Here is a 13,499-nt window from a genome sequence, read left to right on the forward strand (position 1 = left end):
AGAGGTAATGGCCAGTAAAGGCCACCTACCTGTCATGTGTGTCACTAAGGCTAGCCTCATCCAGGGTAAATAGCTCCTTCAACTCGCCCAGAGAGAAGTGCCGCTCCACATCCTGCTCTTCATCCACCACACAGCTGCTCAGTGCCTTCTTGTGGCTCTGGCGCTGAAAGATCTTCTCCTCAATGGTTCCTGCCTGGGATGGAGAGACCCAAGAACCCATGGCTAAGTCATCCCTGTACATAGGGTGCAGGAAAACCTAGTGTTTGAAACTACAGCCACCCAGGAGAAGGGGAAATAAAACTAAAAATCCTACAGCAGCACATCTGCTCTGCTGAGCCCATTTTCCCAGTCTGTCTGTTGGGAACATGACTTGTACATATCAGTTCCCCCAGGATATTTTCTGTACAAATGGGAGTGTTTCATGGCCTGGCTAAATTCCTTCAGAGTGAGCTGGGTTTGCAGCAGCTTCACCAGAGCTCCACACCAAGCCCAGGTCTCTCTCTCTCACTAAAAATCATTAGCATATCACAGGCCATGCCCTGTGCACGAGGATACAAAGAAGAATCAAAGATGATCCCTATTCCTGACCTCATAGGCTAGCTAGTGGGAGAGACATAAACTAACTGTATAATAATAGAAACCTATACAGGATAACCAAGGGCCCACAGAGGGATGGTAGGGGGAAAGAGTGTTGGAAAGCTTGAAAGATGATCCTTGAATTCAATTTTTAAAAATGAATACATGGTTTACAAGGGGAGAGAGAAGGGAAAACTCCTAGGTAGGCCCCACACAGGAACAAAGGAATAAGCCTGACCTACTAGAGGGCTGAGAACTTGAGCCTGTCTAGAGGATGGTGGGAATGTAGTCAGATTTGAGAAAGTCAGCAGAGGTCATACTGGAGAAATAGGAATGCCAGGCTGAAAGAGCTTGGTCTTGTCCTATAAGTGACAAAAAGCAAAATCAGAATTTTTCTCAAGTTCATTCTAGAAGCAGTATGTAAAGAACAGATTAAGACCAAAGGTAAAGAATTAGGAAGTTGCTGTAGTATCCAAGTGAGAGAGGGCTGTGACATTGGTATGGGACAGAGAGGAAAGTTGAAGAAATTTCCAGAAGGTAAAAATCAATAGTAATTTGTTGTTAGGAGACAGAGAAATTGTCCAGTAGGAGATACCCAGGTTTGGGTTGGCTGGATAATAGAGTCATTAAATGAAAAAATTCAGAAAGGAAATTAATTTAATCATCATGCATCCAAAGTATTCATAAGACACCCAAGCAGAAATGTACAACATGGGATGGAAATGTGGGTCTAGAACCCAGGTAAGAGATCCAGGCTAAAAATTTAGAGATCTGTCAATATAATGAGTGTATATAATCACAGAGATAGGAAAACCAGAGTGGAATTTCCAAAGCAAACAGAATTTTAAAGATTAGTGGTCAACAGTGTCAGATACTCAGAGGAAAAATATCAAGAGTTTCTTGTTTTGGCAATTAGGAAGCCAACAGTACATTCAAAAGCAGGCTGAATGGCATAAGTGGTCTGATAAGTGAGTGGAACGTGAGGAAGTGAAGTTAGTTTGTGAGCTTTGGAAAAATGTGACTGTGAAGAAATAGAAAGTAACCCAAAGTAGTGGCTACAACTGGACAGAAGATTAAGAAACTGTTTTAAGGTGAGCACTACTCGAGCATGCTTATAGACCTGGGGAAATAAAGGAAAATTTAACTAAGAAAGGAAAGGATGGGAAACAGTCTAGGGCAAGGCTAGAATGATAAGCCTCAAACAAAGAAGGAAATTATCTTCCTCTGAAATGGGAAGGGAAGAGCAGGTGTGGAGATTTACAAAAGAAAGGCTAGAAAATTCAAGCCTGGTAGCCTGCATTTTCTGTAAAGTAGAAGACAAGGTCTCTGCAAAAAAGAAATGAGAGACCCTAATGAGGGTTAGGTAAGAAACTTGAGGCAAGTGGTGAAGGCTTGAAGTGGCTGTTGAAAGAAACGAGATACAACCCAGCCCAAAATGGAACATGTGAATGTTGTAATAGTGATGATCTATACCTGCACATTTTATCTGGTGCAGAAGCTGAGAACAGCTGTAATTATCCAAGTGGAGAAGGTATTACGGAAAGAGTGGCTGAAAGGATACATAGTAGGAATCAAGCCAAACAGAAAGAGAAGTCAAGCCAGATTGGGGGGAGGTAGGGTACAAAGCACATTAGGTTGAAGCAGATAAAATGTGTATCTGGGTGGGTATGAGATGGGTGTGTCTCATGGGTATGAGAAAGTTGGAAGGATAGGAAGTGAGAATAGAATGATAGCTATTAAAGTTCTGGGTACTAGGTATAGTTTTGGTACTATTTAAGTTCTAGAGTATGGGCTTGGGAGTAGTTAAATGAGAGGTATTAGGAGGTCAAAGAAACATGAAGGGCAAGAGTGCTAGATAACTCCATGGTCCTTGAAGTCAAGATGATTTGGGAAAAAAATGAAGACTGGGCTGGCATCCAAAGTCATCAATGAATTAGGAAAACAGCATAGGATAGAGGACTATAACAAGGAAGAAAAGAGTAGTGAAGTCAGATAACATGAGCTTTAAAAGAGAACTATAGGTGGATGGTCTGAATGACAACACAGCACTTGGCTAATGCCAACACCACTTCTTAGCCCCATGGGACACAGGGACTGTTAAGAAGATTACAAGCCAAGTGGCCAGACAGAAATCAGGTATGAGGGAAAGCAGGTGGGAAGAGGCTGCAGGGGTTTGTTAACCATAGAACAGGTGTCCAGACGGCATAGTAAGGTTTTGAAGAAATGGGGTGGAAAGAGGAAGAAAGAACAGAATAAAGGACTGGCTAAGCCTATAGCCTGGCTACTGCTAGAGGCAGAGGGGCCAATAAGAGGCACTGAGAAAAACATAAGATGGTCCTGAAGATCTCATGACCCACTCCTACTATGACCACTGTCACCATCCTTACAGACAGCAGGCGATAGATATAGCAGGTCTTCTTTTGACCGTCACGCCAGACCCGGGCCATGGCTTGTTCATCATTGGCTGGGTTCCAGTCAGGGTCAAACATGACCAGTCGGTTAGCCCCGATGAGATTGAGGCCACAGCCTCCAGCTTTGCTGCTTAGCATGAAGACAAAATCAGGGCTCTGGAAAGAGAGGAAGCAAGAGAAGAAGAACCTCGTGCAGCCTGAACTAGAATCCTACTCAACCCAGCCGACTGTTCTCTCACACATCTGTATTCTTATGCTGTAAAGACCACTAATTTGTCTGCCTACTAATTTCCCCACCCCGCCATCACCAACCAACCTAACCCTGCCACACCCAGCAGAAAAGGAGGGGGAAAAAAGGAAAAATCAAAGAGACCCTAAAGCAGAGCACCCTTATAGCTTCCCTATCACCCCTTGATTCTGATGGTACTGCATTGGTAGTGTGGGAACAGAGGTTGTACATTTACCAGCGGATTGTTAAAGCGTTCCACAACCTTGGCTCGCTTCTTAATGGACATTGTGCCATCCAAGCGGACATATAAGTACCTGAAGGGGAATCCAAAGATCAAAACACAAGAAGGTGCAGAGCCCTGCTACTAAAGGAACTAAACAATGCTTGAGGCTATTTGTGTACAGCCTGGGGCCCTAAACTCCCAAAGGGACAGGCAGGGAGCTAGGGCCCAGGACTCTGTTCACTGGGATTACCTGAAGGACTAGGGGGCTATTCTGCTTAGAGGTGGAACTGGGACCATCACAGAAATAAAACAACAGATGTTTTCTGGGAAGCTCCTCCCATACCCACATCTTGGCCCATATCCACCAGTCAGAACACCAACTCTTCCTAGCAGGACAGTTGGGGAGGCACCACTTTAGTAAACCAATTAGGCTCTTTCCTACCTTCGGGCCCGACAGAGCTTCTCAAAGAGGTCCAATGTCTGAGTGTAATTGGACACCAGCACTACTTTGTCACTGCTGCGGCTTCGGGTCACTGCCAGAATGTAATCAAGGACCAGCATCTTACCTGGAGAAGTCAGCAAGCATTAGTCCTCAACAGGCCATCCCAGTGCCCCAGGAATCTTACTCTTGATATCAAGCCTTGAGGCAAGGATACATCAGCACAAAGAGACAATCTCCCACCCTCCCCGAAAGGAGCCCAAAGACTGGCTTACCTGACAGCTGGGGCTCTAGTGCCTTGGCGCTATAAGTAGGGGGGAATATTTCCAAAGCACCTTCAAAGCCATCCTCCTCTTCCACACACTTGTCATAGATTAGAGCTGGATCTGAAAAACAAAAACAAAACACAAAATGCCAGTTATGATGCTTTCGGGAATTTCCACTTCAATGTTCATGGGAACCCCCTCTAGAAGCCTACTCAGCAGACCTTCCTCAGCCCCAGACTTGCTTGGGCCCAAATCCCAGGATACAGTCCGTTCCATCTGGACAATCCTGCTCACTAGTTAGTGTGTTCTCCCAACAAAAACGGAACTATACCAAGAGAGGGCAAGGTTTGCTAATTTTCTTCCTAACATTTTATTATGTACATATGCATGCACAGACGCATACAGAGTCTCACATACACCAAGCATCGGTTGGGCAGAGGATAAGGTAAACTTTCCCAAACAAAGGGTCTGGTTTACGGAGTACACAATGTAGGGTTCATACCTCGGGAAGGGCTAGAATCACATGTGGCCTTTATGAGGACTCTAAACAAATTTGGAAGATGCCTGAACCATATAGGAGCCTATCCTTCCTTACGTACTCTTAGAGGACCTCAGGACATGGACCCAACTCACGATTACAAAGCTTCTTTAGTAAGGTGATGGAAGAAAGGGAAGACACAGTCATCTTGCCCTCACGCAACTCTTCTGCTGGCTTGGCCTGTTTCAGAAACCTCTTGTATAATTCAGTCTGAAGGGGTGTCAGCCTGAAAAAAGAACAGCTGGGTCAGTGGGAAAGGCTGGACCACACTTCAGCCCTGAAGACACCATGAAAGCCCAGCCAGGCTCAAAGGCTGAGCTTTTTTTTTACACACTCACTCTATACCCCCTCCTCAGTTGAGTTCAGTACCTACAACAAACCACCTGCTCAATCTTCACAGGCAGGTATTTAGAAAGGATATCAGATGTCCTCCGTATCAAACACCTAGGAAGACAGGGTAAAAAGACAAGAGGCTGGTAAAAATGCCATATTAACTACTGGAATAAAAGCTACCACCCAAAGAATCCAAAAGACTACCTTTGGATGTCAGAGAACCACCAGCCCTATGGCAAAGAAAACTTTTTTTTTTTTTAAGATTTTATTTATTTATTCATGAGAGAGAGAGAAAGAGAGGGGCGCAGAGACACAGGCAGAGGGAGAAGCAGGCTCCATGCAGGGAGCCCGATGCGGGACTCGATCTTGGAACTCCAGGATCATGCCCTGGGCTGAAAGCAGGCACTAAACTGCTGAGCTACCCAGGGATCCCCCTGGCAAAGAAATCTTTATGAGGGTCTCAGTCATGGGAACAAAGACCCTTTCAAACAACCTACCTTACATTGACAACGCTTTGTCTTCCTCTTCAAAAGTTTAGCTGGTCTTCAAGAGAAGGCCAAGACCTCCCACTGAGTCTGGTGCTCAGACAGGGAAAGCAAGCTGCAAACCACTAAATCCTTAGGGGAGTTTTTGTTTGCATTTGCCCAAATACCACTTGGCCCAAGGTTCAAAGAAACTAAGCTCATACCTCCTAGCAGACTAGGAAGGACAGGGATTAGACACCTAAGGAGTAGCTGCTAAGAACGCAGTGATTCTCTTTCCTACCATCTAAAATTGGGGGGGAGGGGAGGAGACAGGACCCCAGGATATAAACCATCAAGTGTATTACCTACAACAGAGGAGTCCCAGATGTACTTGTCCCCTGGATTATGTGGACACTATGGAAAAGCCTTCTTAGTCTGGGAGCCACATCCCTCCTTCAGATCTATTTCTAACTGTCAAAGAAGGCTATGCGGCCTGAGAAGGGAAGGCTGGTGCTTTAACTCTGAGACCAATTGACAGGAAGCTTTGCTCAGGGAATCTAGCGACATCAGAGAAAAGCTTCCTCAATATGATGCTAAGCAGCCCCAAACCAGATAAAAGAACCTAGGCCAGGAAGAAAGCAAGGACTTGGCCTGCAAGACACCTCCATTTATTCAGTGACCCTGATCAGGGCACAGATCCCACTCCCTAGAATCCCAGCCCTTATAGGCCAAGGCCCCGAAAGATTGGACTTGGATGGTTGAGTAGGCAATTCTGATGACCTAACTTGGGGGAAAGTCCTGAAGAAAGGTGCTGCTGCCTAGCCCAGCCCCCACCCTGCCATTACCTATTCACAATGCTGGTGAGCTCCCGCAGCCGCTCTTCGCCTAGCTGTCTGTCCGCCTCACTGGCAGCTGCATCTCGACCCTTCAAAATTGGCAATTCGAAATGCTTCTTGAACTCATGGGCAGTTCCTAAGACAAGAGAAAAGGGAAAATTAAAGCATTAAAGAATGTAAAAAGAGGGAAGACTCGTTCTTTTCCCTCCTCGCTTGTAGTCACGCTGTGCCAGCCACGCACTCCCATGGGGCATGTTTCACAAAATGGAAGAAATCAAGGACTTGCTGCTCATGGCCAGGCAAAGGATGCCAAACCTGTCAAGATCAAGAAACATATGAGTAAAGTGAAGTTTAGAGTTTGTTGGAGCAGATACCTTTATATCTTGGTCATCACATACAAAGAGAAGACAGAGAAACTGAAGCAATCCCTGTCCCTAGGTTTGGCAGTCAAAGAGCTGAAATGAACCTAACACAGTGATCTGAACTATACTAAAATTTTAAAAATTAAAAAAAAAAAAAAGAATGTAAAAAAGGAATGATTATCTCACTGCCAATAATGACAGACTACTTTGTTATAGACCACCTTCCTGTCAAGAACAAAGCTGGACAATTACAGGCAATTTTGTTTGAACGGATCAGAGAGCTAGCAAAGCAAGTGGGGACTGAAAGGCCTCAGAGACAGATTAACATTCAAATACATACCTAATTACATTAAATATAAGTGGACCAGATAATCCAATTAAAAGACAATTGTCAGACTGGATTTTTTTAAGATTTTTTACTTATTTATTCATAGAGACACAGAGAAAGAGAGAGAAGAGGCAGAGATACAGGCAGAGGGAGAAGCAGGCTCCATGCAGGGAGCCCAACGCGGGACTCGATCCTGGGTCTCCAGGATCACACCCCGGGCTGCAGGCGGCGCTAAACCACTGCACCACCAGGGCTGCCCTGGAATTTTTTTTAAAGCCCATCTATAGGCTGCTTGTAAGAGATGAAGTAGCATGAACCAGTGCAATGAATGAATGATACCTGCTACAACAGGTGGATGGATGGATGTACAATGAAGTACTGATACCTGCTACAACAGGTGGATGTGATGGATGAAACATCACATACACTAAGTAAAAGTGAGATGCAAAAGGTCACATACTGTATGGTCCATTTATATGAAATGTCAGAATAGGCAAGTCCACGGAGACAGAGCAGACTGGCGACTGTCAGAGTTTGAGGGAAAGGAGAGATAGGCAGTGACTGCTACTGAGTACTGAGTTTTCTTTTGGCCAGGAATAAAAAAGTCAGGTATCTCACAAATGAGGATCTCCAGTGGCCAATAAATACAATAAAAGGTGTTCAATTTATTCAACATTAGGCAAATGGTATCAGGTATCACCGAAAACCCACCTAATGACTAAAATTTTTAAAAATCTCTCAAGATAAATAGTGGTCATGATAGAGAGCAGAGGTCGGCAAACTACAGCCGTGGGCCAGCCATTTGTTTCTTTAAATAAAGTTTTATTAGAACACAACCACGTCCATTCATTTACATTCTATGGCTGCTTTCTTGCCATAGTAGCAGCGCTGAGTAGACAGTATGGCCTGCAAGTCTAAAATACTATTTAGCCACTTAAGAAAAAATTTGCTGACCCCTGACATAGAGCTACTGGAATTCTCTTATACTACTGGCATAATCACTACTAGAGCTGAACACAGGGATCCCTGGGTGGCGCAGCGGTTTAGCGCCTGCCTTTGGCCCAGGGTGTGATCCTGGAGACCCGGGATCGAATCCCACGTCGGGCTCCCGGTGCATGGAGCCTGCTTCTCCCTCTGCCTGTGTCTCTGCCTCTCTCTCTCTCTCTCTCTCTGATTCATCAATAAATAAAAAATTAAAAAAAAATAAAATAAAATAGAGCTGAACACATGCATAGCATATGACCTAGCAATTCCACTTGCAGGACAGAGAATGCATATTTACACAAAAGAAATGTACATTATGCTCAGGTAAAGACATACAAGAATGTTCACAGCAACATTATTCAAAAGAATGAAAAACTGGAAACTCAACTGTCCATCACCAGAACACACAAAAAATATTATAGTATATTCATAAAAATGGAATAGTATAAGGGGATGTGCGTGGCTCAGTTGGGTTAAGTATCCAACTCTTGATTTCAGCTCAGGTGGTGATCTCAGGGTTGTGGGGTTGAGACCCACATCAGGCTTGTGCTGGGCATGAAACCTGCTTAAGATTCTCTCTCCCTCTACCTTCTGCTCCCCTCTCTCAAAAAACAAACAAAAGAAGAGATTAGTATACAAAGAAAAAAATTAACTGCCAGGAGCAACAACATGGATGAATCTCATAAACATAATGTTGAACAAAAGAAACAGGAATATATACTGTATATTATTTAGCCAAGGAATATATACTGTATTATTCCATTTATATAAAGTCAAAAATAGGCAAAAACCAATCAGGTGTCAGAAGAGTGTGCTTCCCAGGGAAAAGGAGAGAACAGTGATTAGAAGAGGGTGCTGCTAGGAGCACCCGGGTGGCTTGATTGGGAATCTGACTCTTGTTTTGGCTCAGGTCACAATCTTAGGGTACTGGGATCAAGCCCCCACACTGGGCTCCACATTTAGCACGGAGTCTGTTTGGAATTCTTTTTCTCCCTCTCCCTCTGCCCCTTCCCACTTGTGTTCACTTGCTCACTCTCTCTAAATTAGTAAATAAAATATTAAAAAAATGGGGAGGTACTCTACTGCAGAGATGGTGGCAGTAATTGATCTGATAGTGGTTACACCAATGTGTTAACTTTATGAAAATTTTGCTACTTAGCTGGTTCTCATGTAAAGTTCTCTTCCTGAGCACTGGCAAGTTGGGGTGGCACGAACAAACCCTCCCACAGATACTTATGTGCAAGAACTACCTACCTGTGGTTGCTAAAGGCTGGGGGGAAGGGACAACGGAGTTATTGTTTAATGGGTAGCATTTCAATTCTTCAAGATAAAAATAGTTCTGGAGATGGATGGTGGTGATGGCTGCACAACAATGTAAGCATATTTAATGATACTGAGGGACGCCTGGGTGGCTCAGTGGTTAAGCATCTGCCTTGGGCTCAGGGCATGATCCTGGGCTCCCTGCATGGAGCCTGCTTCTCCCTCTGCCTGTGTCTCTGCCTCTCTATGTCTCTCATGAATAAATAAAATCCTTTAAAAAAATGATACTGAACTGTACACTAAAAGGCAGTTAACCAACAAAAACAAAAACTGTCCAAGACCAACTGCCTTAAGGCCAATGCTCTTGTGAGGCAGCTAGGCTGTGATGAGCAAAAATGCCTGGGGTAGTGTTTCCATCCCCAGCTCATTGTCACACCACATTGTGCATAGCCCCTGCCACCTCTGCAGTAGAAAAATAGCTGGACTGGGCCTTGTTGAGTTGTTCAGTAGCACCAAGGTCCCCCCCAATGGCTAAATTACTCCCTGACAAAAGCAGCCTTCCTACAAGAGTGCCTAGTGACCTACATATAACTAACATTCCCTCCTTTCTCTCTTCAGCTAGAGTTACATTCCCAAGGCCAAAGCAAGGCTCCTTTCCAATGTAGCAGACAAGGCTGGTTTCTTACCCAGAATGCCTGAATTAACAAAATGTACCAAGCTGAAATACTCAAGGAGATCATTCTGGATGGGGGTCCCAGAGATAAGCACCCGTCGGCTGGTGTTCAAGCTGTCCAGGGCCTGGTAAGTCTGATTCTCAGAGTTCTTAAGTCTGTGTCCCTGCAAGGAAATTAATTTTCACTTAGGCCTCGGCATGATGTGGAATCCCTCATGATAGCAAAGTCTTGTGTAAACAGGGAAAGAGGAATCATAAACATTACAGGTCCTAGGATCTTGGGAACTGGGTAGAGTGCAACAAGAATGAGAATTTACCTGCTTGCCTAGGGAGAAAAGTCAGGTTCAAGAGAGAGACTGTTAGTTTCCAGACCACCAGTGCTACATCCATAAAGCAAGGATTTCCTAGATTCCATTATCTACCCTCCTTTTCCCCGCCCCAACCTCCAGAGCCTTAGCAGGCTGCCTATCCTCTTCACAGACATTTAGCCATGTTCTAGACTCCTGTTTTCAGGGAATCCTCCTTCCCCATAAGCCAAACCAGCCCAGAACCTCCGGAGCCAGATGCCTTCTGGATTGGTCTACAGGCCATCTCTCAGCTGTGAGAGCTAAAGGGACTTGGCCCAGGCTCCTCCTTCCCTCTCCCTGCAGAATCCACAGCTCATATACCTAAAGAGCCTCTCCCGGGATCCCTGGGTGGCGCAGCGGTTTAGCGCCTGCCTTTGGCCCAGGGCGCGATCCTGGGGAACCAGGATCGAATCCCACGTCGGGCTTCCGGTGCATAGAGCCTGCTTCTCCCTCTGCCTGTGTCTCTGCCTCTCTCTCTCTCTCTGTGTGTGTGTGACTATCATAAATAAATAAAAAAAGTTTAAAAAAAAAAAAAAAAAGAGCCTCTCCCTGCCTCCTTTTGCAGCTGTTCCCCAATCCCTATTCTCCCTGTCACCCATCCCTCATATACACCACTGTTTTATCTCTCTTTTTTAAGCCTTTTTCAAGAGGGTTGTAAAGGACCCTATTATCTTCCCTCTTTCCCCAAGAACCACATGGGCAAGATCAGGTCTGTGCCTCTTCCATCCACAGGCCCCATTTCAGCCTGTACTGAGCAAGACATTCAAAATGCAATCACCAATGAAAGAATGAACAAGTCAGCATGCCCCCCCTCTGGTCAGCCTTGTACAATGGAATTAAACACAGACTCTTTACTGAACCTCCTGTCTCTAGGATCAGGTCCAAGCTCATTACTTTAGCATTTCTCAGTAAGACCCCAACTAACTTCTCTGACAATTCTCCACAGCTGGTCTTAGTCCAAGAAGCTATAACTCTTCATGCTGGATTTCCTTAGGTCTCTTTGCCCATGCCATTTCTCTGCCCAGAATTCTCTCCCACAGGCCAATTCCTCAAAGGTCATCTCCTTTGCAAAGCCTTCCTCAATGACCCCAGCTCGTTGGTCTCTCCCACTTCCTCACTCCTATGGCGCTCCGTACATAATAGTTGTTTGCTGAATCTTTTCAAAGTGCCAGGCACTGTACTAATAGGAAGCACTTCCCTTATATTCTCTTCTGTAATCCAGATAACAATCAGATGAGTGGGAATTGTAATACCTATTTTAGAGAAAATGAAGGTCAGAAAGGTGAACAGTTTTCCAAAATCACACTGGTAGTAAATAGCAGAACTAGGATTTGAACTCAGGTATGTGTGGTTCCAAGCACTTGTACTACTCTGTCTCTCATCTACTGCTATATATACTAGAGACTAATCATACTCTACTATACTTATAAATCTTTTTTTTTAATTTTTTTTTTTTATTTATTTATGAGTCAGAGAGAGAGAGAGAGAGAGAGAGAGAGGCAGAGACATAGGCAGAGGGAGAAGCAGGCTCCATGCACCGGGAGCCTGACGTGGGATTCGATCCCGGGTCTCCAGGATCACGCCCTGGGCCAAAGGCAGGCGCTAAACTGCTGCGCCACCCAGGGATCCCCATACTCTACTATACTTAATCTCCTCAGCTAGACAGGAACTTTTTTTTTTTTTTAATTTTTTTTTTAATTTTTTTTTTTTTTATGATAGCCACAGAGAGAGAGAGAGAGAGGCAGAGACATAGGCAGAGGGAGAAGCAGGCTCCATGCACCGGGAGCCCGGTGATGTGGGATTTGATCCCAGGTCTCCAGGATCACACCCTAGGCCAAAGGCAGGCGCCAAACCGCTGCGCCACCCAGGGATCCCTAGACAGGAACTTCTTAAAGCAGAAATCATGTCGGGCGGCCCCGGTGGCTCAGCGGTTTAGCGCTGCCTTCAGCCCAGGGTGTAATCTGGAGACCCGGGATCGAGTCCCACATCGGGCTCCCTGTATGGAGCCTGCTTCTCCCTCTGCCTGTGTCTCTGCCTCTCTCTGTCTCTCATGAATAAATAAATAAAATCTTAAAAAAAAAAAGAAAAAAAAGAAAAAGAAACCATGTCAGATTTGCCTCTATATAATTTGGTGCATAGGACAGAAAACTGTTCAGTAAATGTCTGTTGAATGAAATGAATGAATGAATAATCAGTATTGCTATTAAAGAAGAATTAGGCATAGAATTTCAATCTTTAAAACTGACTGCATGGGGCAGCCCGGGTGGCTCAGCGGTTTAGCGCCGCCTTCAGCCCAGGGCTTGATCCTGAAGACCCAGGATCGAGTCCCACGTCAGGCCCCCTGCATGGGGCCTGCTTCTCCCTCTGCCTGTGTCTCTGCCTCTCCCTCTGTCTCTCATGAATAAATAAATAAATAAAATCTTAAAAAAATAAAAAAATGACTGCATGTTGTATACCTAAAACTAGTGCAATGTTATATATCAATTACATCTCAAAAAATATTTAAGACATCCAAAACAAATTAAAAAACTAAAAATGACTAGAGGCTATAAGCACTAGCCCTGAAGGAGAGAAGGCTCAGATCTGGAGCCCAAGAGGGAAATGAAACTTGTGAGGAAATTACCCAAAAGACCCTAGGGAAATAGGTGTCAACAACTGGGTCCCCCTAAACTGAAGCTCCCTGAGGGGAGGCATCATGGGACCCCCAGGACCTGACACATAATAGGCACTTAATAAATAATCCAGTAAATGAACTGAGCTGACACATTATCCTTGTGGGTCTCTGTGGAAGGGAAAGCCAATCCCAGCTCCTTATGAGAATACCCAGACTTCAGACCCACCTCCTTCCACTATCACCCAGAGATTTAAAACCCAAACTCTCTGGAGTGGCTGGCTGGTTCAGTCAGAGGAATGTGCTCTTCTTGATCTCATGGTCATGATTTCAAGTCCCACACTGGGTTTAGAGATTGCTTAAAAATAATATTTTATAGAAGGAGAAACAGGCATCCCTGTGGGGATCCTGATGGGGGACTCGATTTCAGGACCCCAAGATCACACCTGAGCCAGATGCTTAACCACTGAGCTAGCCAGGTGCCCCTCTTTTTTTTTTTTTTCAAGTAGGCTCCACATCCTGTGCAGAGCCCAATGAGGGGCCCAAACTCATGACCCTGAGATTAAGACCCAAGCTGAGATCAAGAGTTGACGCTCAACCAAGTGAGCCACTCAGGTGC

At 44.9% G+C, this 13,499-nt stretch overlaps 1 protein-coding gene and 1 pseudogene across 6 annotated transcripts in view; one reads left to right on the plus strand and one right to left on the minus strand.

The window, feature by feature from the left end:
- Nucleotides 1-13,499, minus strand: part of RAD54L (RAD54 like) — a 28,560-nt gene that overhangs the window by 469 nt on the left and 14,592 nt on the right. For 5 of the 6 annotated variants that reach the window (XM_025420227.3, XM_025420229.3, XM_035699285.2 and 2 more), the window contains 9 exons: nt 9,936-10,086; nt 6,325-6,451; nt 5,052-5,126; nt 4,778-4,908; nt 4,154-4,264; nt 3,882-4,005; nt 3,452-3,530; nt 2,964-3,143; nt 30-193 (listed from right to left, as the gene is read on the minus strand). In XM_025420227.3, the coding sequence (XP_025276012.1) occupies nt 30-193; nt 2,964-3,143; nt 3,452-3,530; nt 3,882-4,005; nt 4,154-4,264; nt 4,778-4,908; nt 5,052-5,126; nt 6,325-6,451; nt 9,936-10,086 (1,142 nt within the window). The remainder of the gene's footprint in view (nt 1-29; nt 194-2,963; nt 3,144-3,451; nt 3,531-3,881; nt 4,006-4,153; nt 4,265-4,777; nt 4,909-5,051; nt 5,127-6,324; nt 6,452-9,935; nt 10,087-13,499) is intronic. The other variant, XM_035699284.2, reaches the window with a different exon arrangement.
- On the plus strand, nt 6,449-7,123 carry LOC125752580 (60S ribosomal protein L38-like; annotated as a pseudogene).

This window comes from Canis lupus, chromosome 15 (assembly GCF_003254725.2).
Source record: "Canis lupus dingo isolate Sandy chromosome 15, ASM325472v2, whole genome shotgun sequence".
NCBI classification, from domain to species: Eukaryota; Metazoa; Chordata; class Mammalia; order Carnivora; family Canidae; genus Canis; species Canis lupus.